The sequence below is a fragment of the Fusarium redolens genome, assembly GCF_020744475.1.
Source record: "Fusarium redolens strain MPI-CAGE-AT-0023 chromosome Unknown BKA55scaffold_7, whole genome shotgun sequence".
NCBI lineage: Eukaryota > Fungi > Ascomycota > Sordariomycetes > Hypocreales > Nectriaceae > Fusarium > Fusarium redolens.
The window spans coordinates 236,867-262,831 of record NW_025763670.1 but is presented as its reverse complement, the minus strand read 5'-3'; the positions used below and the strand labels follow the sequence as shown (position 1 = coordinate 262,831).

The window sequence follows — 25,965 nt, the reverse complement described above, 5'->3', positions numbered from 1 at the left end:
CTGTTTATGGTTCATGCAAGCCTTTAAGCTTAATTGTCGAAGGATAACTTATAATTGAGTTTGTGTATTCTGGAGTAATCTCATGTGTTGTAAATGTTAGGGCTGGTATTACACAGATCCTCGAATATTAAAGGCAACGTCACTTGAGACATGAAGCACCACATCGAGAGACACACGGAGCCCAAAAATAGTTTATATGGGTTCACCATTTCTTGCAAGAATATTTACACGAATCATAGTATGTACAGAGAATACGTTTATGAGATTTCTTAGTCATTATGATCGCAACAAGCTGTTATGAAACAATACTGGAATGTGAAGGGAATTATCACCTGGAACCCGCTACAGATGCTCCAATAATGTCTTATTTGAGCCTCCCTTGATCGCACAAGTCCCCAAATCATTCTAGATCAGATACTAGCAGAGCGGAGAGGCCCCGGTGTGCGGGCTGTGTCATCCCTCACGGCCCGTCGTTGACATTCCTGCAACGCGGGTATAAGATCGGACGATGAGGTGAACGGGGAACGTGGAATGAGAGAAAGGTTGGTGGCACGGGATTGACATGCCATCTGAAACATTGGAGTTTGCATTAGTTTGATCGCACGATGCAACATGCTGTGGTTCTGATCTCGACGATCACAGTTGATCACGTTCGCGTATCTATATGATCGACTGAAGACCCAGTTGATCAACATGCTGGGCGACCACGAAAGGTGTTTTTGAACACATGTGATGCAGACTCTGCAATAATGATGAAGAAAAACTCGGGTTTGGCGAGAGTGCCGATGCTGTGTGATGGCGATGTGCATGGAGAGTGTGGCTGGGGGCCGCTTTGTTCATGATGGTTGCTCACAACCCCTTGATATCCAGTGACTAAGAAGTCACGAGAGCTTGTGACAAAGGGTGCAAAGATGTAAAAGTATTAACCCAGACATCACGAGCCTTCGGAGCATCGGGTCCCGTTCACAAGCCTGTCCGTTGGCCTCAGTCGGAGCGCGTATACCGTGATCAAGATCACCATCTTCGTTGATGTTGCTCAACATTGTTATACTCAACCTAAGTAGCGAAGAGAGAGCAAGCGCTCGGAGAGGTAGATACCCCAAGGAATTTCGGAGAATTGTAAGCTGCCTTGAGTGTAGTAGTCCGTAGAGTTGCCGCTTGTGCGTGCTTCTCTGTTGCGTCTGCTGCCATTGAGCATCGGTTGTTTGGCAGCATGTCGCATGATCAATGTCGGAACTTGCTCAATTCAACGCGTAAACTCGAGGACATATTTCCTGAAGTATTCGTACTCAGGGATCGCATTTGCCGGGTCCTCGTCCTTAACGAGACTTGCAAACGCTATTCAGAAGCTCACAACGTCGCCGGTCGCATTCATCCAGGTACAACAGAACACATTGGCAAAGAAACGAGGACCACTCCGTATTTGTTTGACATGTAATTTCGGGAGATCTTGTTGTTATTATAGTATTTTAGGACAGCGATAAGAGCGATGGCCCATGGTCGTCGGCATTTGGTTATGTCGCATTGTTCATTTCGGCACTGCACTCGGTGCATGGAGATGAGCATCACATCCAAACTGTAAATCATCAAATGTGCTGAGAGATAACGGCAGTTGGGTCGTGAGACACCAAGAATCGACGGCCTGTACACTGGATGGGCCACACACTATTGCTGTACTGTTCCATCAAACGTGAAGCTGGGCTGGTGGAAGTGGCAGCGAGGGAGAGAACATTGTCTCCATTGCTGGCATAACCTCAACTCTTGCTTTTTTGAGTCGACGGTTGGAAAGGCGAAACCGTTTGCGCGTACTTTGAACGTAACAGTCACAATGGTAAGGGTAGTTGTAGTTGATCGGACTTCAGCCAAGCAGATAGGATCGCGCACCGTCGCATGAAGTATGACTAGAATCTCTGCTTAATGTTAGCGATCAGTGATAGAAGGCGCAAGATTGAGTGAACTTACAGTACTCTAATACATACTCAACTCTCGTCGCTATTGAGGTCCCTCTTTGCCCTCCTCCCAATCCTTCAACGCTGCGCTGAGCGCCTTCTTCGCTTTCACTTGTCGGGCAAGGAAAGGAGCACTGAAGATCTCATGCAGAGGCATTTCGCTGTTTGCATGATCTTGCGCAAACTCAAAAGTGCACTCCTTGCCCAACCTCTGCTTCGCGATCTTGACACTCTCGCGTAGCATATCCCCACCAAGTCCCCGACGTCTGTACCGCGCCCTCGTTGTCCATGCACGAATTAAGGCAGTCTTGTTGCTCTTCTCCAATCGAAGGACCACTGCAGCGATGATGTCCTTCCCAAACCGCGCCCCGATGATGGTATCCTCAACACCATCCTTCTTCATCCAGTCAAGCCAATCCGTCTCTTCAGCGATGCGAATGTACGCACTGGTGAAGTATCGGATTGCGACGAGGTATGTGAGTATTATACCGGGGTAGATGATCAGCATGGTGCTGATGTCCTTGCCAATGCCCGCGCCATAGTGTGCGATTGCGAGGATTGCTATAAAGACGGAGAGGGGAATTGGGTGGAAGATTAGGGCGCGTGATGCTGTTTGACGCTGTTGCGCGACACTGTCGACGATGAGTTTGAGAGCATCTTTCTTTTCTTTTGAGTCGATCAAGATCTCGATTGATAGAGGTGGTGGTTCTGTTGGTTCCGACATGGTGATGTTTGAAGAGTCAGATGAGAAGTTGACGTATGATGCGCGCAAAGAATGCGACAACCTTGCGTATAAGCGAATGCAACAACCCCCTCAACAGCGACGGCCCGAAAAGGAGAAATAAGTCACAAGAGAAAGAAAGAGGCAGAACTCGACAAGTCAAACTTGTGAGAGTCGTTGGAAGACACGTGCTCTCCAAGTCGAAAAAGTCTTGGCCCGCGGGATTAAACCGGCAACACAATCGATACTCTTCTTCAGCTGAAGCCGTGATACCCGAATATTGAAGACTCCAAACGCCTTCGGTGTCCCAAAGCAGCAGAACTTTACCACCAACAAGCTTAGTCCTTAATGACAAGCTTACTCTCTCGGTGTCTCCATTCAAGTCCAGATGCACCTCAATCTGTCACTCTTGATGCCAAGGCGGGTCGGAGCCACGCTAATTCCGTGCCGTGTCCCGAGACCCTGGAACGCTTTTAGCCAAGCAATCTCAACGCTTGAATGCACGTGGGAACGGAGCTTGACGTCTATTCGTCCTCACTTATAACTGTCGTGTGCTTCATCCTATACCGAGCATGGAGACTCAGGAGATAGCACGTCGAGTTCTAGAAGAGCATGTCCTCGAGAAACAAAATTTGACTGGTGCGTCTCGGTTCGGACGGCTCTTGATGGGATTTTTGCAAAGAGAACTATGGGGGATTAATATGAAGGAGGGTTTATATATATTAGATCGTTCTGTTCTTTTCTAGATCTCTTGGCTTGTTCTTGGCTGCAAGGATAATTTTGCTTGTGAACGTGCCGCTGGGTACCTTTCCAAGTACACGTACACGAAATTCAAGACCAGTTCTATTCTTCATATCGTTCTTTAAATAATTCTTCCAAAAATGGCTGCCACCCCTGGTCCCGTCGCCAAGACAAGCGGCGGCAACAATGCCTTCCACAACTTCCACAACGACTTTGCTCACATCGCCGACCCCAATGAGCGTCGTCGTCTTGCCCTCGCCGAGATCGACAAGGCTCCTTTCGGATGGTACCATGTCCGCGCCTGTATCGTCGCCGGTGTTGGTTTCTTCACTGACTCTTACGATATCTTCTGCGTGTCCATGTTGACCATCATGTTGGGCATTGTTTACTATCCTGGCAAGGGAAAGCTTGCCACTAGCTCTGATAATGCTATCAAGCTTTCCACTTCTGCTGGTACTGTTATTGGACAGCTTGGATTTGGTATGTTGGCCGATATTGTCGGTCGTAAGAGGATGTATGGTCTGGAGCTTATTGTCATCATCTTTGCGACTCTTGCTCAGGCCCTGACTGCTGGTTCGCCTTCCACCTCGCTTGTTGGTCTTATTATCTTCTGGCGTGTAATTATGGGCGTGGGTATTGGTGGTGATTATCCCCTTTCTTCCATTATTACCTCTGAGTAAGTCAATTTACACTCACGGCTGTCATATCCAGGTTGACTAACATCACAGGTTCGCTACCACCAAGTGGCGTGGTGCCATGATGGCTGCTGTCTTTGCCATGCAGGGTATCGGCCAGCTTGTTGCCGCTCTCGTCATGATGTTCCTCACCCTCGGCTTCAAGTCCTCTCTCGAAAATGCCCCTGATACCAAGCACTGCACTGGAGACTGCCAGGTCGCCGTCGACAAGATGTGGCGTACCCTTGTTGGTTTCGGTGCCGTCCCTGCTTGCATTGCCCTCTACTGTAAGTCAATTACATCTTGACCTCTCAAACACATACTGATATTCGTGTAGATCGTCTCACCATCCCTGAGACTCCCCGTTACACCTTCGATGTCGCCCGCGACGTTGAGCAAGCCGACGAGGACGTCAAGGCCTACATGACCGGCAAGCGTGAAGGCGACACCGACGAGATCGCCCGTGCCCAAGTCCACGCCAGCGCCAAGTCCAACCTCCAGGTCCCCAAGGCCAGCTGGAGCGACTTCTGCCAGCACTACAGCAAGTGGAAGAACCTGTCCATCCTCATCGGTACTGCTGGTTCATGGTTCTGTCTTGATGTGGCCTTTTATGGTCTCAGCTTGAACAACGGTACTATCCTCAAGGTCATTGGTTACTCTTCCAAGGATGCCAACAACATGTACGAGTTCTTGTACAACACTGCTGTTGGTAACATCATCATTGTCTTGGCTGGTGCTGTCCCTGGTTACTGGGTTTCGGTTGCTACTATTGATACCCTTGGACGAAAGACTATTCAGCTTGGTGGTTTCATCATCCTGACAATTCTTTTCATTGTAAGTTCTGTCGTGGTTGAGGTTTTACAGCGCTAACATGTTTAGGTCATGGGTTTTGCTTACAACCACATCTCCTCCAACGGTCTCCTCGCCATCTACGTCCTTGCCCAGTTCTTCTTCAACTTCGGTATGTCTTTACTCCTTTCATTAAAAAACGTAAACTAACAACTCCAGGTCCCAACACCACTACCTTCATCGTCCCTGGTGAAGTCTTCCCTACCCGCTACCGGTCTACCTCCCACGGTATCTCCGCCGCCTCAGGAAAGGTTGGTTCCATCATTGGCCAAGGTGCCATCTCCATCCTCCGCACCCACGGTGCCACCGACAAGAACGAGGCCCCCTGGATGGACCACGTCCTTGAGATCTACGCTCTCTTCATGCTTCTCGGTATCTTCACCACTCTTCTCATCCCTGAGACTGCCCGCAAGACCCTTGAGGAGCTCAGTGGTGAGGATGACTATGCCAACAACCCTGAGACTACCATCGATACTGAGGCTCACGCCGGTAAGAATGAGCGAACCAGCGGTTAGGAGTGTGTCACTCTTTTAGGTTGGTGCTGCTGATTGGTTGTGTTGGTATCACATGAAACTTGGCAGTGATCTACGGGCCCTGCTGGGCTGATGGAACAGAATCTGGTTTACTAAAACATTCCTTGATTTGGTTGAGATGCTTGGAACTCAACAAGTACATTACAAGTTTAAAGCAAAATTAATAATCACTAAATAAATACCAAGTTACTGGATCAACGTGTTCTACTCTCATCAGTGTGACTTGACCCTGCTCATACACATCTTGTCGGAAGAGAAGAAATGATGTTGATGGAGATCAATCTGTATTGAAGCATATAGTACTCTGTGGTATATACCAATAATAATTAAGCATTCACATAATAGTATCGCTTACCCGTATCCTGTATCGTATCCTTTACCGAGACCATCAAGCCGAAGGTACCCAACCCTTTATCCAAGTCCATTACCGAAACACCAAAAGGAATCATCAACAGTATTTACTCCTTCTTACCACCCAACAGTCCACCAACGGTGTTACCGACACCCTTTCCAACATCCTGGAGTCCTTGGGCGGCACCCTGTCCACCACCGACAACAGCATTCGCTGTGCTGTTCATAGCTCCAGAGCCTGGAACTTCCTTGTTGACGTATCCGCCGTTCTCATCGCGGCCTTGTCGCTCAGCGCGGTTCACGCCCTCCTTTGATGCGAGGTCGCCCACGGGTTGGAGCAGACCTCCCTGGCCGACTTGACCGGTGGCGAGATTGTGAACGCCGTCTTGGAGAGTGTCGACTTGTTCGATGCCAGTGACTTTGGTCTTGTCGAGGTTTTCTATATCATGTTAGGGATGTTGGGGAAGACGGAGATGGGAAGGGAACGTACGCTTGGTGGCATAGCTTGCCTTGTTATCCTTGGTGAACCAACGAAGATAAACGTCCTCCATCCAAGGAACCCACTTCTCGTACTGGTCGTTATAGGTAGTCTTAGCCCACTCCATTGTGAAGAATATATCAAATAAGATTAAAATCTGCTGTATCGTTTATCGTCTTGTTTATCTTCCAATCTATCAGACTGAAAGACCGTCCCGAAGACATCACTTTATACACATTGCGCGTCTTGCTACGTCATCCACCTTGCAAGGATCTGAAACGACGCAAGGCAAATCTCATAGGCTGTTTCATTTCTTGGTGGTGGTTGTCCAAGACGCATTGTGATGCCATGCTGTGTCTTTTGGGTGTGGCGCGTGTCGCTCTAAAAACCGGTTCTCGTGGCGCCTCGACGTCATTTGGTGGGAAGACGACAGGGATGAGCCACGATGGTGTTTAATCTACGGTCCACCAATCAAATGGGAAAGAGTGAGATACTTCTTGTTTGGTAGTAGAATCATTGAAATGAAAGTTGATTAATGAATAACTGATAAAGAAGGTTTGCTGTGCCTCTTTCCGACATTAATGCTTGTGGCCCTGAGGAAAAAATAAGAAGGAGTTCGTGATAGCTTTCCCTGGCTTCAAAGTACAGCATATGCATAACGTTGTTCACAAAATCATCCAGTCTCTTACTATGACACTCTTGAGGGAAATTGCAGACAGCCTGAGATTTAATAAACGGATGGTGATGTCTCTAATTGTTTCAGCCTTGGGTGCAAATAGCCTATTAGTTTTAGTTGACCTTGTAAATTCAAGTTCCTGATCAGATTTGCACTTGCTTTTGAAGATTGCATCGTTGTTACCTCGAGAATCTCTCTATGTGTGTTCCTTCCCCTCCTTTCCCTCTCCTTCGCCAGTATCATGAGGTCAGAGGCTTACTCACGCTAGAAACTCAACATCAACACAGACTCATCAACACAAAATCATCAACAAATATTACAATGCAAAATGTTTAACCTGGACATCAAACTCAACCCCCTGACTAATAGACTCCATCTTGGAGAGTATTACAACCTCAGCTTTGTCTACCTCATCGAGAGCTCCGAGCCATGCGCCGATTTTGTTTCCCACATACACCACGGCCTGACACGCCTTTCGAAACAATTCCCCTGGGTCACTGGCCAAGTCAAATACGACGGATACACAAATCAGGATGGCAATCAATACAGTATCATCCCTTTCCAAGCGGTACCGCGGCTCCAAGTCGAGAACTGCCAAAACACCTCCCAACTGGACTTTACAGATATGCTAGGCGAGCACTTTCCCATGGTCTGGATCAATGGGAATCATATTCCCATATACAACCCGTCGTCGGACTCGGGACCCTTTCCTGTGATGGAGTTAAAGTTCACCATCGAAAAAGGCGCTGCTATCCTCACCATCAGTGGGCATAACAAAGCCGTCGACATGACAGGCCTAGATATGATTATTCGAATGCTGGCTAAAGCCTGTTGCGGGGAGCAATTTACATCCTTGGATATATCGGCAATGGAAACCCACGCGGCGTATTTTGATCATGACAAGAAGATGTCAAGGCACGTAAGGGTTCCAGTCAAATTTGTGACGGAGCTTCTGTTACCTCAAAATCCACCGTTTCAGGCAAGCAATATTAAATGGGCTCTATTCTCTTTCGAACCAGACGCTCTCCGGGACATAAAGGACCTGGCCATGAGTTATGACAGCCCCTCACAATACCTGGTGGATACAGATGATGCTCTGACCGCCTTTGTATTGCGAAACATATGCTGTGCGCGGGACGAACGAGTCACCTAGGAGACGACAGTGAGATGCTTTCGTACGGTCGATGCACGCGAAGTCCGAGGGGTGAAAGGGAAATATATTGGGGCACTTCAACACATGACTTGCACTAACTTCACCAATCCGAGCACTATGAGTATCGGGAGAATGGCCGTGGAATTTCATAAGGCCTTGAATCCAGGCGTACTCAGTCAGGATGTAGCACAATTCGTGTGGAATACTGACAAAGCGGTCGACAACCCTATTTTTGATTCAGACGCAATTTTTAACCCTTCACAAGATGTTGCTATAGTCTCTTGGGCCAGTGTTGAATGTACCAACGTTGCATACATGTTCAAGCCCAACTGGATCGTCCAGTGTATCAGGGTTCCATGGCATCGGCCTGCATCAGAAGGTCTTGTGTATTTCATGCCCCGAGATTTGGAGCGTGGAATCACGGTAGCTATATCGTTGCGGGAGACGGACCTGAAGAAGCTATTACGATCGTCAGTATGGAATGAAATGGCGATGTATATCGGATAATTGAATTGGAGCGCACGGCCATCAGCATCGATATCAATATGGGATTGTTGAACTTGAGCCGAAATCAATTGACTCTGGGGCTCAAGAGCTTTAGTTTCTACGACAAGTTTGGCTTTCTTGTAGTGACTTTGTAGCACACATGCCTAAGCTTTAGTTAGATCTTTAACCCCATCCTCATTGCCTAACTTCCAGGCATAAAGATCAGATATCTTTCCTTTCAAGTTCAGTGTTAGGAGTTTCCGAGTTAGAAGTCCCCTAGGTAGCGGTGATAGGCGGCCCCTCAACAGGCCAACAGTCGGCCGACCAACACCACCAATCTACAGAATGATCAACACAACGTCGTAGAAACAACTTCAACATTCCAACAAAAAGAGAAAATGGCAAAAACATACAACAGCGGGGATTCGCTGGTCGTCACCGACCCAACTACTAATCCGCCCCTTATCAGCTTATCTATGGGAGAGCGGACGGGATCCCGAGTTCTCTGATAGGTATGGTCGTATGTACCAGACACTTCGCTGTTAGGAATTATACCTGGGAGATACACCAGACAGTGTTCGTGGTTGAAGTTCGCTCTATCACCTTGAAGAGACTCCAAGATCACCACTGCCAATGATGAGGACACAATAGAAGCAAGAACGGTAATGCAGATGGTCGAGCTCAATTCCATCGCTGAAGCTCGTCTAGACAGACAGCACGTTACATCCCAAGCAACTCCTTCATCTTTTCACCCATAACACCAGGGTGCGGCACGATGATCGCTCCCGCATCTTCGAGAGCTTCACTTTTCGCCTCCGCAGTAACCTCTCCGTCTGTCCAGATCGCACCAGCATGTCCCATAGCCTTTCCTTCAGGCGCCGTGCGCCCTGCTACCATCGCTATGACAGGTTTCGGTTTAGAGGATGTGCGGCGGTGTTCTCTAATGAGCTGCGCGGCCTCAAGTTCAGCTTCACCCCGCGATCCCAGGCTACAACCACCATGGATTGTTGCTAACCTGTAGCAAGAGACAACCTTAGCAATTGGCCCTGATTGCGAGCTTTCTAGTCATGATAAAATTGGTAGGGAGGATCCTGTCATTTGGTAAAAATGAGCTAATGTTATATCATCCCCTTCTACGTCAATTCGAGCTTGTAGAACTACACACTGTCTTCTCACCATCGTAAGTCTTAGTGGGGTTCCGCATGAATAGGTAGCGTTTACACGAGCTATAACAGGGGACAGTCAGAACAACATAGCTAACATTTGAACTTACATTTCTATCCAATGGAAGCTCTGGACTTATTCACTCTGGCATGTGCTACTTTCTTCATTCCCCAAAGTCCTTTTTCTGAATGCCTTCACTTACAGCTCACAGGCTTCCTGGTGGGGCTCAACCAGGGTGCATCCACGGCGTGACGCACAGAGGGTTATCTCCACTCTAGGCCGCATCTGGAAAGCGGTGAATGATCTGAGCTTCGGAGGGCGTGGCAGAAATCGTACCCCACCGCCGAATCTTTCTTTTCGTTGATTGAAGTTTTTGCGAACGCGCCGTCCAAAACCTCCCAGCAATTCTGCCCTGCAATATTAGCAGTTTCAATACTTTATATAAACGAACAACTGACAGAACAAACAGCATCATGAAGGTTGTTCTTGTGAGCGGCGGAGTTATCTCTGGTGTCGGCAAAGGTAAGCTTATCGTCGTCGCATTCTTGTTTTGAAGGGCGTGCTAATTCGTGAATCACAGGCATTATCGGTATGGCAATTGACGAGCTGTGCTGATCTTCTCAACGACTGACACCGTGTTAGCCAGTAGCGCTGGTCTTCTTCTCAAGACTCTTGGACTTCGAGTCACGGTACGATTCGACAATCATGGTTACCGAACGAGCTTTGACTAACATTACCAGGCGATCAAAGTAAACCCCACCGACGAAACCCTCCCTCACCGACGATTCTAATCCTCGACTAGACCGATCCTTATATCAACACCGATGCTGGTCTTCTGAACCCTCTCGAGTACGTTGCGATCTGACACAATTGCCTTTACTCGTATTAACACACCCCAGGCACGGCGAGTGCTTCGTTCTCGACGATGGCGGCGAGGTACGCTCAATATTCACCGACGAAAAACTTTGCGCTGACCCTTCAGACCGATCTCGACCTTGGAAACTACGAGCGGTATGTTCTTCGACAATCAGACTCAACCAAAGCTCGACCAGGGACTTATAGTACTGCAGATACCTTGGCATCCAATTGAGCCGTGACAGCAACATCACCACTGGCAAGATCTACCAGCAGGTCATTGTACGAACCCTCACGAATCTTCGATATGCGATCAGACACCACTAATACAATTCATGTATAGGAGAAGGAACGACGAGGAGATTACTTGGGAAAGAGTATGTGTTTCGTTTGAGATTGCTGGTTTATACAGATGCTAACGATGTACACAGCTGTTCAGGTACATTGCGCAGCACTGCGATCTTGTAGATCCAACTAACAGCCTTCAAGGTCGTCCCCCACATCACAGATGCCATTCAGAACTGGATCGAGCGCGTTGCCAAGATTCCAGTTGATGCTTCTGGTGAATCGCCAGATGTTTGCATTAGTACGTTATCTTCGAGCCAGATCTTGCGCGATATTTACTAACCCATCATAGTCGAGCTTGTACGATATCCTACCGATTTCCGATAGCCCAGAACGGCGACTGACTTGGCGACAGGGCGGAACAATTGGTGATCTCGAATCCGGTCCTTTCGTTGAGGCTCTTTCAGTATGACACCCAGACCGATCTCGAAGCCCAATACTGACAGCTATAAAGCAATTGCGACACAGACTCGGCCGCGACAACTTCCTTAGCATCAGCGTTTCCTACGTCCCTATCATTAATGGAGAGGAGAAGACAAAGCCCACTCAACACGCCATCCGACAAGTTCGAAGCGCCGGTTTGATCCCCGATGTGGTATGTATTGTGCGATTCGAGTTAGACCGCCTCTAAAGTCTCTAGATTGCTTGCCGTTGCGAACGAGAGCTCGACGTCGCTACCATCACAAAGATCGCCCGAAGCTGCCAAGTCGAAGACGAGCAGGTCATTGGTGTTCGCAACATGGACACCATCTACCAAGTCCCTCTCCTCCTCGAGCAGGAGGGTCTGCTCAAGCTTTTGCGCAAGGGTCTTGCCCTCGAGAAGCTTGAGGTTGCTCCTCCCATGGCTCAAAAGGGCCAAGCTCTTTGGGATCTCTGGAAGAAGACCGTTGTTCCCGATCGACACCTCGAGCCCGTCAACATTGTCTTGGTCGGCAAGTACGTCAGCCTTGACGACTCATATCTCAGTGTTCACAAGGCACTTGAGCACTCTGCTATGCGATGCAAGCGCAAGCTGAACCTCATCTCCGTCGATTCCGAGCACCTCGAACCCGATATGCAGCAGAAGGACCCCCGAAAGTTCCACGAGGCTTGGGCTCATGTTGTTCGAGCACAGGGTATCATCGTTCCTGGTGGTTTCGGTACTCGAGGTATCCGTGGTATGGTTGATGTCGCCAAGTGGGCTCGTGAGAGAAAGCTCCCCTACCTCGGCATCTGCTTGGGTATGCAGACTGCTGTCATTGAGTACGCTCGCAACGTGATGGGCCTCAAGGACGCGACATCCGAGGAGTTCTCGGCCACCGCTGAGCACAAGGTCGTCATCTTCATGCCTGAGGGTTCTAAGGAGTAAGTAAACGTCAGACGAACCAAGGAGTGATGCTAATAAATGACAGGAAAATGGGTGGTACCATGCGACTTGGTAGCCGAACAACCCACTTCAAGCCTGGCACCGAATGGAGCAAGCTCCGAGCTTTGTACGGAGGAGCCGATGTTGTGGAGGAGCGTCACCGACATCGCTATGAGGTGAACCCTGACTACATTGAGGATCTCGAGAAGGCCGGTCTTTGCTTGACCTCAATGGATGACCAAGGTGTCCGAGTTGAGACCATTGAGTTGAAGGATCATCCCTTCTTCGTTGGGTGAGTATTATCCATCGCGCATACCGACTATTACTGACCGCCTACAGTCTCCAGGCTCACCCTGAGTACAAGTCCAAGACCTTGGCACCCGCACCTTCGCGTGAGTATCCCCATTCCAATGATCACCACCCGCCATGACTGACTGTATTAGTGCTCGGTCTCGTCGCCGCCAGCGCCGGATGCCTCGACGAGGTCATCGAGGCCGCTCGCGTGAAGAAGGAGGCCACCAACGGAGTTAGCGACGTGACCAACTTTTAGATGGCGCAGTTCAATGTCAGAATTAGACTGGGATCACGGTCCCACGGATTGGGGGTTATGGGCTTAGATCTACGTAGGACGTGAGATAATGAGGCTTTTTAGACTGCATGGTTGGCGTTGGGTGCTTAAAAATGAACTATACCTTGGCGAAAATGATAGACATGAATTTACAGATGCTTTGTATACTGAAGTGCTCTCAGTTTGAAGTTCTCGATCTTGGTGACTGATGCTCAATTGATGTTCACTGGTACGCTTTCCACTCATACTGAACTGCTATACTCGTCCATGAATCGATTGGGATGCCTGGAACTGCCTTGATTTGAAGGTCTCGCCAATTTCACCTCATGCCTCATGTGTTATCCACTGTCAATCGAGCTTGAATCGGCTGAGTCAGCAGTATCGGCAAACTCAGCCGTTTCCAAGTCTACCCCTCGTTGACCATCGCCTTATTCTCAAGATCATCAAATTTTGGTGTTTGTTCATTTTTTCTAGAACCCTCTCTCACTGCCATGGCTCTTAGAGTTAGACCCGAACTACAAAATGTTTCTTTATTCTCGAACACGTTTAATGTACTGATCGTCACCCAACTTTTACATTCGCTTGCTAAGGGAATGACAGACTCAGATAAGATGTCTCCATATACACGAATATCAGTCACAGAAGCTCATGGAAAAAGTAAGCCAAAACACCAGCTGCTACCTTTCAATGCTAAGAGGCTCACAAACTCTCATTCAGGCTGGAATCTCAATGCCAATGGGTCAAATCGTCAAGTCAAAACGAGCTGCAGGAGTTATGATAGACCGCATAGGGAGTAGGATACGAGGCAGACAAACCGTTTCATTCATCATGCTAACTCCCACTCTGAAAACTCTCGTGCACTTCTAAAACTTCAACTCCTCCATGACAATCGAAAGTCTACAGAATTGATAAATGCCAATGACGGAAAACATAGAACGAAATTATTACTGCGCTATGTCAGAGAGACTACCAGACAGAAAGACCATAGAGATTTGACAATCCCACTCTTTATGGAAAAGGTTGTGGAACATGAAGAAAAGTGGCGTCTTACTATGGCTGTTGATCGAGAGAGATATCGACCAGTTATTAAGATTCGAGACACCAAGGACCCCAAAGGCCTTCCCACTGTTTTATACGAGCGTGCATTTCAGGAAGTTTTCGAGTTCAGCCTAAGTACCGGTATCACTGAGGAGTTACTCACCGACATATCGCAGAGCTTTCAATTGAGCAAGGACTCAAAGGACAGCTTGGCAGGAGTTATCCGAGGGCTTTTCAAGATCTTTTCCGAGAAGGACGCGCTCAGTTTGGAAACGGATCTTTTGTTTCTTAAAGATGGAGCGTTTATCTGCAACAACTCGGATTTCTTCTTTGACGACGCAGCTCGAGAGCGACAGCGAAAGCTCTTTTACTTGAGAGATAAGAAACAGGAGATCCCAGAAGAAGTGCAAGCGGAAAAGCATGGGCTGGTGTATGTTCACATGAATGGAAATATTGGAAACGTTGTTAACGGCGCGGGACTTGCAATGGCGACGAATGATGCGATTAGTCTGTATGGTGGTTCGAGTGCGAATTTTCTAGATGCTGGTGGACAAGCTACGAAGGAGACGATGCTGCAGGCTTTCAAGATCATCATGTCTGATAAGCGAGTCAAGGCGATTCTAGTCAACATCTACGGCGGTAAGTTTGTTGTTCAAGATACGGAGTATGAACTGACCATATTAGGAATCGCGAGATGCGATATGATCGCAGAGTCCATCATAGCAGCAGCAAGCGAACTTGGTCCCTTGCGGGTTCCCATGGTAGTCAGATTACAGGGAACAAACTCAGAGGCTGGACTCAAGCTGGTAAGTAACTCGAGGACATATTCCGAATAATTACTGAAACACTTCTAGCTCAAAGATGCCACCTTGGATATTCACGTTGAGGCAGACTTTGGAAAAGCGGCTAAGGAGGCAGTCAGGTTGGCTGACGAAGGCGCGAAAGCTGAAAGCTGATGGTGAAGCGCCATAGTATTCCTGAGCTGCCGGAAGAGCTTGAAGAGGATAGAAAAGCGGGTTAGATATGTTCTGCATGGTTTCGACCAAACTGGGTTGCTTCTTGTTCAATCCTTGATATGGCCTCACACAATTAGATGTTCTATGATCGAGATCTAGTGCCTATGACTATGACTACGGCTACTCGTTTAATGCAAAGGGAATAATATGTATTATTTATTGCTGATGTACACGTGGAAGACGCCTTGTGCCCGTAGAGAAACCAACGCATAGCATGATGCTCACGCAGACGCGCGGAATTGCGTATGTCCTTGTAAGTACTACCAACCAATAAGACCATCTCTGATTGGACCCTGATTGCCGTGATCCCCTGTCCATTCTCGCGATTGAATCAATGTAATAGGCCAGAAATACGCGACTGAATCCTTCAGGGACAGAAAGAGTATAGCATCAAATCTCCCCTGGGATATAAAACTCACGTAAGCACCAGCCCTCTACAACGTCAATTCCTTCCGCTCCTTGCATGAATACGCAAACTCTTAAAAACTCGTCGGTGAAGTTTCGGTGAAGTTTCAGTGAAGTGTCAATTAACGTGCTACGAAAATGGCCGCTCTAAAAAGCCGTCTCGGCTTCACAAACACGGCCTCCTTCGTCCTATTCTGCATATTCGGCGGTATCCTATTTCTCTTCTCCACTCTTCAACTTCCCTACATAAACATCGATGGCGTGTTCTGCGCAAAAGGAGATCCGTGGTCTGTACCGGGAGAATGTTATGTATTTCAGAAACCGGGCCTCATGCGTTCTGGCATGCTTTTACATCTGGCGACGTTCTTACCCGCGGGGGCTCTGGTGTGTTTTCAGTTCGTACCGGCTCTTCGAAAACCGAAGTATATAAAGTTCCACCGTATAAATGGATATGTTGTCTTGGTACTCTCGGGGTTGGGGACGGTTGCGGCATTGATTATTGAGAGTAAGGCTATGGGTGGGATCTTCTCAAATAGGATTGGAACATGGACCCTTGCGACGCTGGTAACTACCGCGATGGTGAAGGGTTATGTCAGTATCAAGAACAGGGAGATTGAGAAGCATCGCGCTTGGATGCTGAGGGCCTGGTTCTGGGTGAGTATTCCGTCAACTAAAGACTAGCAAGCTACTGATGTGTAAAAGGCAACATCAATCATCACCATGAGAGTTATCCTGATTTCCCTAGCTCATGTCATTGGCCAACCCTCTAGATCAATGACCATGAGCATGCCGTGTGCGGTCATCGAATACCTACACGAAAGCTTCCCTGGAACGAGGCAGAACCCATATCCAAGTTGTTCAGCATACGTTTTAGGAGAGAACTTGTTGCAAGAAGCGTTTGTGACGACGAATTGGGACTTGAACGATTTGCCTGGTATAACGGCTGCTTTGAGAGTTGGATATGCTGTTGGAGGTTGGCTTGGTTTTCTTACAAATGCAATTGGGATAGAAATCTATGTAAGTTCATTTTCAGTTTGGCTTATTCGAATACTGACGTGGGGAATAGATATGGAAAACGGCGCCTATACGGAAAGTAAAGGTTTGATGGAAGCTCGGAGATATAGGCGTATATAGTTAATAAAAAGTATCGATTTGCGATTTTGGAACTATCACAACGTATAGGTCATGAGTAAGGTTCGGAAACAAAACCGTTTCATTATCTAATGCGCCATATCTAACCCATAAGTGTCTATTCCTCTATTCCTCTCTATAACCCTCTAATTCTTAACCTGAGCAGCCGTCTTCGTAGGGGTACCGTATATCAACTCATCCCCATTCCTCTGTGGTGTCAATCTCACGACCTCCCTAGTCGGTTCCCAGTGTGCCGTTCCATAACGGTACAACTCCCCAAAAGTCCCCGGACGGTATGTAATATCGTGACTCTCCTTCTTCTTGACGAGATCGCCCAGAGCTGGACGAGCACCCATCGAGTTGTGATACATCTTGTACATGTGACTCTTTTCGAGCATTTCCACCATGAAAGCTTCGGCTTCGCTTCTCTTGTCGAGATTAGGCTCGTCAAGGGGCGTAAGGAAATAGTCGGCTTGCTTCTGACCGTCTAGGTTGGTCTTGAGAGCACCAAGAATACCGTTTTCGATGCCTTCTACCATAAAGACCTTGTTCTCCCAGAATTCGCGTCCGTTCCAGCCGGTGGTAACATCGACGAGGTTGCGAGTGCGATCTCCGATGACCATCTGTGAGACATAGTCTGTCATGAAGTAGATCTGATTCTCATCCTCAGGATTCGCCATACCCTCAGCGAGACCGATCTCAGTAATGAGAGGATGTTTGTGAAACCCATCAACGTTTGTTCGTCCCTTCCAGAGCTCTTTGTACCCTTCGTGCCAGTTCTTGATGAACTCACAGTTCTTGCGAGCAGCGAACATGAAATTGCCAAAGTCGCCCCATTTGGCTCTGATTTGGCCTGTTATTATCCATGCAGTCATTTCATACGGCGTATCAGGCGATGAAATATGATCCCAGAAAAGCGTATCAAGATTGATATGAAGCAGATTGCTAACATCCATCCATACGCCGCCATGCTCGTAAATAAGAGGCAGACGAGCAAGATCAGCAGCATGTTGAGGGGCGTGCTCTCCATCCATTGTCTTGTTGATGAAAGATTCGGGAAACCACTCTCTGTCGACATAGTTGTAGATATTATTTGGTGAGTCCTCGACGAAGTCTACTAGACGAACAGTCCATGAAGGACCGAGGCGACGGACCCAGTTGAGGATTGTCTGCTGATGGCTGGGATACATTGCGTCGAAGCCTTTATCCCAGACTGCAAAGACATTTTTCTCAGAGGTGATGGGTTGGTATGTTTGGAGTTGAGCGATGATTTCCGAGTCTGAGCGGAGATCAAGGAGCGAAGGGTCGATTTCGCGCAGACCTGTAGCGCACTTGGGGATTGTGAATTTCCTCATTGTTGTAGATATTGTAGATGTTGAAGTTGTGAGAGTGGATGTTAGGCTCATGAGAAAATTGAGGTGAATGATGAACAAGTTGAAGAGAATGGCGGGCTTGATGCAGTTGTTATAATGCTGGAGTTGGTGAATCGAGATGAGTCGACTTCTTTTTCGAGGATAGTCTCATTATGTATGACTCTCGAGCTGCGGTTGAGAGATTCTGAAGGAGAAATATAATTGGTCGGTTGGCTTCAGATTGGCGATCTGAGCTAACCAGAAATGGAAAATTCCAAGATGAATCATTTCTTGGCACTCCTGATTGGTTCTTACACTGATAAGCCCTGTGCTTATTTTCGTACTCGCTTTTCCTCCTCTTTATTTTATAGTTACGTAGGGTGTAGCTCACAATTAGATCTTGATATTTTGCTTTATTTATGCATCTACTCAGCCATCTCCCTTACCTCTTCCCAGTATCCACGATCAAACCCATACACTAGCTTTACCTTCTTAGTCTCCGGCCCCATCATATGCACACGAATCGTCCTCACTCTAGCCTCCTCAGGTACATCGCTACTACACTTAACCTCCCTTCCGCTCCTGGCCTCTTCCAACTCCATCACCCTTGCCCCTACTCTGGCTGACTGAGATCCATTAAACACGCCTTCTTGGACGCGATCTGCTAGCATAACTGCAATGGCCCTTCTTCGAACAAAAGGGTCGCGACATCGCGCGATTACCGAGACCAAGACGGATGTAAAACCGAGATCGACGTGGAAATATGCCTTTGAGGGCGAGTCGCCGGCCCAGCTCTTTTGGGTGTAGCTATTGTCAAGTCCAGCTGCTGTAGCAGCACAGTTGACAATCTCGTCGAATTCAGCGGTGAAACGGTCCCAAAAACATGGGTCGCCTTGACCGTGGAGATACTTAGCGACATTGATCTCGAGGTACTTTCGATGCATTTGGAGAAGAGCAATCGCTCGTTGATCAGCATCAGTCAAGTCCTCATCACTGAACTTGAGCTCGGACAAGAGTTTGTCAAAGGACTCGACCCAGCGCTCGACTTTCGTAGCATGGGACATTATTTCGTAGTTGGACTTTCCCTTCAGGCCAGGACTGATTTGTTCGACAAGCAGCTCCAGTAGAGCTTCTCTTGCCTCAGAGAGGCATGTAAATGAAGTCTCAGGAGGCGGAAGAGCATTGCTGAATGTGTCGTGGAATGAGGACCAAAGGCCTGCATCAACATCACCCATGAGCTGGAACCCAGTCAGTGAAAATTGCACAAGCTACGTATGGTGAGGTCATACCATAAGGAGTTGCACGGCAATACGTCTGAAGCAGGCATCAGCCAGGTTGAAGGTTGCTTCGACGTCAGTATGGGGATGAGAGCCGTGGCCTCTGTTGCTAAAGAAAGTCCTTCTAAACTGCTGGATCATTCCGACGCCATACCTGAAGAGCCCGATAGCTGATCCTGTCTTGCCATGAAGAAGCTTGACACCGGTTAGCATGAAACCAAGCAGTATGAGTGGTGAAAAGGTACCTCAATGCAGATGAAAATCAAACATGACAGGACAAGAATATGACCTTGCGACGAAGCACCAGGTGATGGGCTGAGCAGTTCCCTTATAGCAAGATTGTAATGTTTCAGCGCAGGCACAGATTCAAGACTTTGCCACTGTTCATGAGTAAGATACAGCTCATGGTAATAAGCCAAGGCAACGACAGCATGTCTTATACAGTCTGTCGATTGAGCTACTTGAAGCACTCTTGTGTTCCATAGATCATCTGGAAAGAAGGTCTGAAAGCTGACCAAGGTCTTTTCGATGAAGAACTGGAATGATCGTGCCTCGGGTCGAGTGGTATATGTGGAGATGATGGAGGCTGGGGATGTTGCACCTGGGGGGCTAGGTGTGTCGATTTGATAACCGTCGCATTTCCGGCCAGTAGATGTACCTGAAAGGATCAATCAGTCACAGATCCATGTGTCGGGTTATGCAGGAGGATATACATCTTGTACAGGCTGGACGGCCTTCGTCACATTTAACTCTGCGGACTACTTCAGTTAGAACTACAAACACGCTAATTGAACCTAAAAGACACGACGTACTCCTGCAGTTTGTTAGTCACCTTATCCTCACTCGTTTACCAGCCATCCAAAATGGACTCACTTGCAAGTGTCGCATCCAGTCTTAACTTTTGGGGCTCGAGCGCGTTGTCGCTGTCCAGGTTTCACTCGCGTCATATCGAACCAATATGCCCATACGACGTTCTGTCTAGGGATACAGGACTTTGCAGATGAGAGGATGAATGGGTTGGAAAAGCGGCCCTGTCGTTTAGATGTCGTTCCTGGGCCTGCTGGAAGGATCGTATACTAGGCCTGATATAGTATGTCAGATTGGGGATGGAGCTGCCTTACGAACCGGCGAATCAGAGATCCAACACAAGTGGCTCCCGAACCTCCTCGGGTCAACTATTATTCTGATTATGAGTTGGGGCTGAATATCCACAGGAGACTCACGAACGTCGTGGGTTAGAGTTGCAAATATACTACAAGGTACATTGCTTTGTTGCCGAATATTACATTTTCCAGTCCCTGGAGGTCAATGTCTTCGGAAGTTGATCATGATTCGCTAGATGACAATGTAACAACGGATGCGTCGGAGTCAGCAGCCACGCAGCCACTCATGACCATCTCCCAACATCCTTCACTCTTGCATCAATCCAACGCCGAACCGACAGAAGTAAAAAAAAATGTCTGACATAAGAAAGACTCTGGCACCTCTCATCAGCTCCAGCCTAGTCGTTGGTGGTTGCGGATTCATTGGATATCACCTCGTGCGACAGCTGCTGCAAGATGACGAAAGCGTTGAGGTCTACGTTTTGGACAGAGATACATCCAGAAATCTACACGAAAATGTCTCGTATGTCAATGGAGACATCTCCGATAGTGAATTTGTGCGAGGTGTAATCAACGAGATTCGACCTAGTGTCATTTTTCACTGCGCTTCTCCCATTGCAGCGTTGCCTATGAGCAGAGAGGGCGAGTTTTACGCGACAAACGTCAAAGGTACTGAAGTCCTGCTTACGGTTGCGTCTGAATGTGGTGCTGTTCAAGCATTCGTCTTTACATCAAGCGTTGACGCGTACGCCAACCCGCCTCACACAGATGCTGACGAGACATATCCTCTTTGGTCACCGACCAACAAGTCAAATGAGTACAATCGGACAAAAGCAATTGGCGATCGTCTAGTTCGGGAAGCAAACGGCCCCCAACTTCGTACCGTCACACTACGCCCTGGTCATGCTTATGGAGAGAGACATGTCCAGGGCATGGTTGAAGTTCTCGACATGTGCAAGAACAAGAAACTTGTGCAGATCGGGGACGGGGAGAATCTAATGGAAGTTGTATCCGGAGAAAATATCGCGATAGCCCATGTTCTAGCTGCAAAAGCTCTCCTGGACCCAAGTCGAGCAGCAGGCAAAGTTGATGGAGAAGCTTTCAATGTCTCCGATGGAGCTCCAGTGCCGTTTTGGCATCACACGGGAGTTATCTGGAAAACAGCAAGAGGTGAAGATGTTTTCAAGGACATCATTGTTCTGCCTGCTTGGGTGATGATAGTGGCTGTGTTTTTAGCGGACTGGTGCTTCTGGATTTTCACTCTTAATACAGCCAAGCCTCCGGTTGAGCTACGAAGAATCTCACTTGAGTATTGTGTCTACACACATACTTATAGCATCGAAAAAGCTAGAAGGAGATTGGCATTTAACCCTGTTTCGGATCACGATGCGGTTGTGGCGCAGTCTGCAAGATGGATGTTGAAGTATCGAGAGAGTATGAAGCAGAAGTCTAGTTAATACAAGCTATTGACTTCATATTCAGAGCTACGAAGATGCACTCGCAGCTCTAGTTATCTGACCGTGGTGTGAAGGATGGGTACCAGGAAGTGTGTCTGCGAGACTAACCGTCCCATTCGGGACGACATACGTGACCAGACTGTTTTCAACTGCCAACGGTGAGATATCAGCAGGACAGTACTATCCAGCAGGTACGAAGTCCCGGGACTGTGTTTACCACGGTAGCTACTTATGGTTGAAAATGAAATTGATATTTGTGTAATAGTACTGTGCTTACCACGATAACCACTTAGGGTTGAAAAAGGAACTAATGTTTTTGTAACAATACCGTGGACCAGGAAATTGCTTGGGCACAGAAGCCTTACGTGGTCAGCCAAGGCTTTTTCAATCTTTCACAACGTCCGCACAAGGTCACGATAGTAAGTACCGAAGAAAATTGGCGTACTTACCGCCATGGTCTTGTAACAATCTTATGTTGCACCTCGGTCCGAATAAACAGTTGAAACTTGACCGGTAGTGTATCACATTCCATATTTGATTCCCGCTGTTCCACCAGACTCTCGCCGTAGAATATTCTTCGAACTTGTATGATAATCACTGGCTAGTGGGCTGGTGCTACAGGAACGTTGAGGCTCTGTGATTTCCAGCATCACAGAGAAATGGTCAACTGCTTCATTATGTGGAGCACTTTTAAGAAGTAGAAATATCATCGTATGTCCATCATCTCAACCAATCTCTCCAACACATTAACAAGCTCTATGAACAAGTTTATCTATCACATTGCAACCAAAAAGCTTTGATATCTTTCGACATGTCCTCCATCCCCAAGCGCTTTTATATCGTCGTTGACGGCAAACATGTAGCCAAGCCCGAGCATGACGACAGTGGAGTCCACAGTGAAGCCTGGAATGCTCTAGTCGGAGACAAGGCTTCCATAACACCAGCTGTTTTCGAGCTGGAGGGCGATCGTCTGATCAGCGGTACATGGGCTCTGGGCCGCCACCCTGCTGAGACTGGCGACACTGGTTTCAAAGCCGTTGTTTGGCTTGTAATGGAGAGGGCTCATCTCTTGCATCCTGTAATTGTCAAAGAGGGTGAAGATGGGTCTCAACTGAGATTCGGAGGTTTGTTAACCCATTTCTATGCTGATGGCGGCGCTGACGATGGTGATGTGATAGGTTCTTCTAATGACAAGACTGGTCGCCCATTGGGGCTTCAGCACGACAGACTTTATGTTTCCGTCGAGGACGGTATGTGTGCATGAAAAGATGAGTAACAGACACTAACAAATCTTACGCAGAGGTTGAACAAAATCTGACTGTCGAGCTTGTCGCTGCCGAGGAGTAGAGGACCAGAATCTTCTCAAAGTGGCTGCATGGCGGATTGATCTATCTTTCAGATATTCTAGTCATAATATGCTAATCTAAGAATTGATGCACGTGAATTATATGTGATCCTTGCTCAGTGTACTTTAGGTGAGGCATGCTTTGACATTGTGTTTGAAGTTGGGGCGAGATTGGAATTCGATATTTTGCATTTACGAATCTATGTCTTAAGACATTCCGTATAAGCTCTAGAATTCTTTCTTTCGTGAGTTCGATTTACTCACTCGAGACTATCCAAGTTGGTGAAGTACGTTTTCAATGAGGTGGAATATCATCCGTCAAAACACCAGAGATTTAGCTACGAACTCCGTGTGGAACATCGTTACTCTCTCATCTACCTAAAACTTTGCATATGTACAGTTCTTGAATACCATGAAGGATCCGAAGGTCGTAGGATGGCAGAATTTGCAACCGGTATGATCAAGCAGTGGGATCGTCATCTGAGCACACGCAAGATGGAGACCTAGAAGATGGATTAGCCATGAATGAATTTCGCGTCGACCGCGCAGAAACGAACCCATTGCTACAATAGCCACCCTTGTATTTCATTGACTGGCAGGTTTGCGGGCAAGGATCCCCGGCAGGACAGTCTGCAACACACAAAAAGCCCTTGGGCCTAACACTGGAGTTAGTAACGGAGATATCTAAAAGTCAAAGCTATGCTTACTGAGAGTAAAGGCAAGCCCTCTTTCCGTTAACCAAGTTCTGACACTCCGGTACCGCATTGTTTGTCAAGTTGCAGTTGGTCGTATCACCGATAAACGGAACAGTAGTTTGGATCGTCGGAACAGTTGCCAGCGTGCTTGAGCCGTCGGGGGCTGGAAGTGTCACAAGGATTGAAGTGGTGTTTACTGTGGATGTCGGAACTTCTGGCTTGGGAGATACTGTCGTCACAAAGGTTGAGGGCGAAGGCGTGCCTGAGATGATCATGGTAGTATTAGACGTACCAGGTGTCGAAGTTGGTACAGGCTCAGCTGAAGAGCTGACCTTGCCAAACTCTGGGATGAGCTGCAAGAGCTCTGCGTCACTCATCCCAGATAAATCACGACAGACAGCGCTTCCTTCTGAACCATACGTAGCTGTTGTTGTTGGTGCACTGCATGGCTCGGACTCAGTAGAAGAAGAAGTAGAAGTAGGAGTTGGAGTGGTCGTAGGCTCTTTCGACCTGTCATCCGGGTCTGTCGGCTTCTGTTCATCCTCTGGCTTGGCAGTTATGACAGCACCAGCAGCAACGGGGATCAAAGCTCCACCAACAGAGATGAAGCCGCCTCCGGGTCCGCCAACAACAACTGCACCGACAGGTACTACGACTGTGGCACCGCCGCTGACGGTCGTAGTTGGTGCTGCCGATGACGTGGCCGTGGTATCGGTGAATGAAGTGGTGATAGGGCTACCAGATGTAACCGGTTCTGTAGTAACCCCGCCTGGCGTAGTAACGTTGCTGGTAGGAGTCACAGGAACACCTGAGGACAAAGGTTCAGTGCTTGTCCTTGGAAAGGTAAGGAAGCTGGCGGATGTGTTCTGGAAAGGAGCAGGCTGAACTGGAGGCACAGATTCCGGTAACGGCTGTGCTTGACGCTTGAAGAGGTTCGAGAAAGATGCTTCTTCACGCTTCTGGGGGAGGTTGCAAGACGATGACGGAGAACCTGCAGTGTCAGGGAAAGCCAAAACATCAAGTGCGTAGATTGCATAGTTCTGAGCGTTCTTCAACTTTTGGGCATCGGAAAGTCGGAAGCAACTGAGCGGTGATCAGCATCAGGCGTTGGAGGTCCAAATTCAGACTTACCAGCTAGCTGAGTAACAATCCTTGTTGTCCTCAAACGGATCCTGTAAATCATCACAGCGTTCTTCTTCTGATTCTGTCGCTTGGATCATATGCTGGACTTCGTGGACGAGTGCAAACCCAGGCGACAAATTGTCACCCAGCGTATGCTCCGATTTCCACAACTCCACAGCACTCGAGAGATTAGGCTTGTTTCCGAAGAAGTCGGGGCAAAGAACGAGAAGCGTGGCTCCGAATACTGCTGCTCTAGAACCGGTTGCGCTTTGAACAGCTGCGACTGTATTGCCATCGCAAACCGGGGAGGCGGGAGGAGGGCAAGCGTAGACTAGAGAGGATTCGGTGATGGTGAAACCTTGCTGGGGGTTGAGGAATGGGCTGTGAGAGAGTCGGAATTGGGCGGCGGCGGTGGATGGGACTAGATTGTCCAAAACGGCCTGGAAATGTCTCTTGAGAATGATGTCCCTTCTATCAGGGGTGCCGTTGCCTTCAAGCTGTCGTTAGAATGGTCCTGTTACGATAAGACGGAGACATACTTGTTCCAAACCAAGACTCGAAGGCGATGGACTGTTCGGATTCAGGCTTTGAAAGGATATTGATAGCAGCCTTGGCAAGATCATGTGCCTCGTCGATGGCCCCGGAGATTGTCTTGAGCTGATCTTCGGAACATGGCCAGGCTCCATTGAAGACATAGAATGCGGTATCGAACGGTTTACGAGGGGTCAAGGTGGCTTGTCCCAGACAAGCCCATAAAACGAAAGAAAGTAGATGAAATACAATCATCTTGATTGATTCAATGAACGTGATGGAAACGAAAAGAACGACAGAAAAGAAAAGACTGTGGGTTGAAAGCAACTTGATGAGGCTTCACGAAACCATCTGTTCTTCCGATCACTTCTATTATACCAACTCATAATTGTTATGAAAGTTAATTAAAATTATAGATCCATCTTTACGAATGACGATCTCTAGTAAAGTTCCTTGGAACCGTTTCATATATCCCAAAGTTCACACCTGAAACAGAAAACGGTTTACATTAAACCTTATTTCACAGATAGACCTAGAGATTCGGATATATCCGTCCAAAGCTCAACCTTATTTCTAAGCAGAAGCGTCTGTGCTTCTGGAGGTCC

The 25,965-nt window shown here is 47.9% G+C and overlaps 13 protein-coding genes across 13 annotated transcripts; 8 read left to right on the top strand and 5 right to left on the bottom strand.

The window, feature by feature from the left end:
- Positions 1-1,712: 1,712 nt before the first annotated feature.
- Positions 1,713-3,032, bottom strand: BKA55DRAFT_341898 (uncharacterized protein). Its single transcript, XM_046185758.1, has 2 exons — positions 1,963-3,032; positions 1,713-1,910 (listed from the first exon to the last, which is right to left on the bottom strand). Exon 1 carries the CDS (start codon positions 2,671-2,673, stop codon positions 1,993-1,995), a length of 681 nt encoding a protein of 226 aa, XP_046049787.1. The 5' UTR covers positions 2,674-3,032; the 3' UTR covers positions 1,713-1,910; positions 1,963-1,992.
- A 519-nt stretch (positions 3,033-3,551) lies between these two features.
- On the top strand, positions 3,552-5,449 carry BKA55DRAFT_538408 (major facilitator superfamily domain-containing protein; the record flags this gene model as incomplete). The annotated part of the gene is made up of 5 exons (XM_046190031.1): positions 3,552-4,087; positions 4,140-4,372; positions 4,423-4,919; positions 4,965-5,046; positions 5,094-5,449. The coding sequence occupies 5 exons, from the start codon at positions 3,552-3,554 to the stop codon at positions 5,447-5,449; spliced, it is 1,704 nt and encodes a 567-aa protein (XP_046049786.1).
- A 476-nt stretch (positions 5,450-5,925) lies between these two features.
- Positions 5,926-6,423, bottom strand: BKA55DRAFT_511215 (uncharacterized protein; the record flags this gene model as incomplete). The annotated part of the gene is made up of 2 exons (XM_046187682.1): positions 5,926-6,257; positions 6,309-6,423. 2 exons carry the CDS (start codon positions 6,421-6,423, stop codon positions 5,926-5,928), a joined length of 447 nt encoding a protein of 148 aa, XP_046049785.1.
- An 837-nt stretch (positions 6,424-7,260) lies between these two features.
- BKA55DRAFT_663023 (uncharacterized protein) lies at positions 7,261-8,977 on the top strand (the record flags this gene model as incomplete). Its single annotated transcript, XM_046197648.1, has 3 exons — positions 7,261-8,080; positions 8,450-8,595; positions 8,833-8,977. The coding sequence occupies exons 1-3, from the start codon at positions 7,301-7,303 to the stop codon at positions 8,975-8,977; spliced, it is 1,071 nt and encodes a 356-aa protein (XP_046049784.1). The 5' UTR covers positions 7,261-7,300.
- Positions 8,978-10,248: 1,271 nt separating this feature from the next.
- BKA55DRAFT_689033 (UTP-ammonia ligase) lies at positions 10,249-12,870 on the top strand (the record flags this gene model as incomplete). The annotated part of the gene is made up of 18 exons (XM_046199300.1): positions 10,249-10,297; positions 10,356-10,364; positions 10,418-10,464; positions 10,516-10,524; positions 10,578-10,624; positions 10,675-10,711; positions 10,758-10,786; positions 10,846-10,912; positions 10,974-11,007; positions 11,062-11,069; positions 11,120-11,216; positions 11,268-11,275; positions 11,331-11,381; positions 11,430-11,570; positions 11,616-12,319; positions 12,367-12,612; positions 12,660-12,712; positions 12,764-12,870. 18 exons carry the CDS (start codon positions 10,249-10,251, stop codon positions 12,868-12,870), a joined length of 1,743 nt encoding a protein of 580 aa, XP_046049783.1.
- A 462-nt stretch (positions 12,871-13,332) lies between these two features.
- Positions 13,333-13,792, top strand: BKA55DRAFT_341646 (uncharacterized protein). The gene is made up of 2 exons (XM_046185756.1): positions 13,333-13,545; positions 13,606-13,792. The coding sequence occupies exons 1-2, from the start codon at positions 13,380-13,382 to the stop codon at positions 13,683-13,685; spliced, it is 246 nt and encodes an 81-aa protein (XP_046049782.1). The 5' UTR covers positions 13,333-13,379; the 3' UTR covers positions 13,686-13,792.
- A 31-nt stretch (positions 13,793-13,823) lies between these two features.
- BKA55DRAFT_509529 (succinyl-CoA synthetase-like protein) lies at positions 13,824-14,882 on the top strand (the record flags this gene model as incomplete). The annotated part of the gene is made up of 3 exons (XM_046187530.1): positions 13,824-14,565; positions 14,611-14,732; positions 14,781-14,882. Coding segments are annotated over 3 exons (966 nt in total), but the record flags the coding sequence as incomplete, so codon positions are not given.
- Positions 14,883-15,369: 487 nt separating this feature from the next.
- On the top strand, positions 15,370-16,504 carry BKA55DRAFT_565853 (uncharacterized protein). Its single transcript, XM_046192555.1, has 3 exons — positions 15,370-16,001; positions 16,050-16,364; positions 16,414-16,504. Exons 1-3 carry the CDS (start codon positions 15,486-15,488, stop codon positions 16,450-16,452), a joined length of 870 nt encoding a protein of 289 aa, XP_046049780.1. The 5' UTR covers positions 15,370-15,485; the 3' UTR covers positions 16,453-16,504.
- A 53-nt stretch (positions 16,505-16,557) lies between these two features.
- BKA55DRAFT_565851 (uncharacterized protein) lies at positions 16,558-18,140 on the bottom strand. Its single transcript, XM_046192554.1, has one exon. It carries the CDS (start codon positions 17,882-17,884, stop codon positions 16,625-16,627), a length of 1,260 nt encoding a protein of 419 aa, XP_046049779.1. The 5' UTR covers positions 17,885-18,140; the 3' UTR covers positions 16,558-16,624.
- Positions 18,141-18,194: 54 nt separating this feature from the next.
- Positions 18,195-20,205, bottom strand: BKA55DRAFT_341584 (uncharacterized protein). Its single transcript, XM_046185755.1, has 5 exons — positions 19,977-20,205; positions 19,821-19,865; positions 19,353-19,765; positions 19,120-19,302; positions 18,195-19,068 (listed from the first exon to the last, which is right to left on the bottom strand). The coding sequence occupies exons 1-5, from the start codon at positions 19,993-19,995 to the stop codon at positions 18,256-18,258; spliced, it is 1,473 nt and encodes a 490-aa protein (XP_046049778.1). The 5' UTR covers positions 19,996-20,205; the 3' UTR covers positions 18,195-18,255.
- Positions 20,206-20,563: 358 nt separating this feature from the next.
- On the top strand, positions 20,564-21,667 carry BKA55DRAFT_593233 (uncharacterized protein; the record flags this gene model as incomplete). Its single annotated transcript, XM_046195524.1, has 1 exon — positions 20,564-21,667. One exon carries the CDS (start codon positions 20,564-20,566, stop codon positions 21,665-21,667), a length of 1,104 nt encoding a protein of 367 aa, XP_046049777.1.
- A 664-nt stretch (positions 21,668-22,331) lies between these two features.
- Positions 22,332-23,086, top strand: BKA55DRAFT_341553 (uncharacterized protein). The gene is made up of 3 exons (XM_046185754.1): positions 22,332-22,791; positions 22,846-22,917; positions 22,968-23,086. The coding sequence occupies exons 1-3, from the start codon at positions 22,479-22,481 to the stop codon at positions 23,012-23,014; spliced, it is 432 nt and encodes a 143-aa protein (XP_046049776.1). The 5' UTR covers positions 22,332-22,478; the 3' UTR covers positions 23,015-23,086.
- Positions 23,087-23,238: 152 nt separating this feature from the next.
- BKA55DRAFT_663016 (uncharacterized protein) lies at positions 23,239-25,691 on the bottom strand. The gene is made up of 5 exons (XM_046197647.1): positions 25,369-25,691; positions 24,839-25,319; positions 23,720-24,790; positions 23,570-23,668; positions 23,239-23,515 (listed from the first exon to the last, which is right to left on the bottom strand). Exons 1-5 carry the CDS (start codon positions 25,613-25,615, stop codon positions 23,473-23,475), a joined length of 1,941 nt encoding a protein of 646 aa, XP_046049775.1. The 5' UTR covers positions 25,616-25,691; the 3' UTR covers positions 23,239-23,472.
- Between the last annotated feature and the right edge of the window lie 274 nt (positions 25,692-25,965).

What these genes read in the sequence shown, in the direction of transcription:
- BKA55DRAFT_341898 (XM_046185758.1), bottom strand. Translation starts at nt 2,673, where the DNA reads ATGTCGGAACCAACAGAACCACCACCTCTATCAATCGAGATCTTGATC.
- BKA55DRAFT_341646 (XM_046185756.1), top strand. Translation starts at nt 13,380, where the DNA reads ATGGCTCTTAGAGTTAGACCCGAACTACAAAATGTTTCTTTATTCTCG. An exon ending in CACAGAAGCTCATGGAAAAA is followed by an intron (nt 13,546 to 13,605) that starts GTAAGCCAAAAC and finishes ACTCTCATTCAG; the next exon opens with GCTGGAATCTCAATGCCAAT.
- BKA55DRAFT_565853 (XM_046192555.1), top strand. Translation starts at nt 15,486, where the DNA reads ATGGCCGCTCTAAAAAGCCGTCTCGGCTTCACAAACACGGCCTCCTTC. An exon ending in TGCTGAGGGCCTGGTTCTGG is followed by an intron (nt 16,002 to 16,049) that starts GTGAGTATTCCG and finishes GATGTGTAAAAG; the next exon opens with GCAACATCAATCATCACCAT. An exon ending in CAATTGGGATAGAAATCTAT is followed by an intron (nt 16,365 to 16,413) that starts GTAAGTTCATTT and finishes CGTGGGGAATAG; the next exon opens with ATATGGAAAACGGCGCCTAT.
- BKA55DRAFT_565851 (XM_046192554.1), bottom strand. Translation starts at nt 17,884, where the DNA reads ATGAGCCTAACATCCACTCTCACAACTTCAACATCTACAATATCTACA.
- BKA55DRAFT_341584 (XM_046185755.1), bottom strand. An exon ending in CCGTCCAGCCTGTACAAGAT is followed by an intron (nt 19,766 to 19,820) that starts GTATATCCTCCT and finishes TGATCCTTTCAG; the next exon opens with GTACATCTACTGGCCGGAAA. An exon ending in TTGCCGTGCAACTCCTTATG is followed by an intron (nt 19,069 to 19,119) that starts GTATGACCTCAC and finishes ACTGGGTTCCAG; the next exon opens with CTCATGGGTGATGTTGATGC.
- BKA55DRAFT_341553 (XM_046185754.1), top strand. Translation starts at nt 22,479, where the DNA reads ATGTCCTCCATCCCCAAGCGCTTTTATATCGTCGTTGACGGCAAACAT. An exon ending in GTCTCAACTGAGATTCGGAG is followed by an intron (nt 22,792 to 22,845) that starts GTTTGTTAACCC and finishes GTGATGTGATAG; the next exon opens with GTTCTTCTAATGACAAGACT. An exon ending in TTATGTTTCCGTCGAGGACG is followed by an intron (nt 22,918 to 22,967) that starts GTATGTGTGCAT and finishes AATCTTACGCAG; the next exon opens with AGGTTGAACAAAATCTGACT.
- BKA55DRAFT_663016 (XM_046197647.1), bottom strand. Translation starts at nt 25,615, where the DNA reads ATGATTGTATTTCATCTACTTTCTTTCGTTTTATGGGCTTGTCTGGGA. An exon ending in CGAGTCTTGGTTTGGAACAA is followed by an intron (nt 25,320 to 25,368) that starts GTATGTCTCCGT and finishes GACAGCTTGAAG; the next exon opens with GCAACGGCACCCCTGATAGA. An exon ending in AGGGCTTGCCTTTACTCTCA is followed by an intron (nt 23,669 to 23,719) that starts GTAAGCATAGCT and finishes CTCCAGTGTTAG; the next exon opens with GCCCAAGGGCTTTTTGTGTG.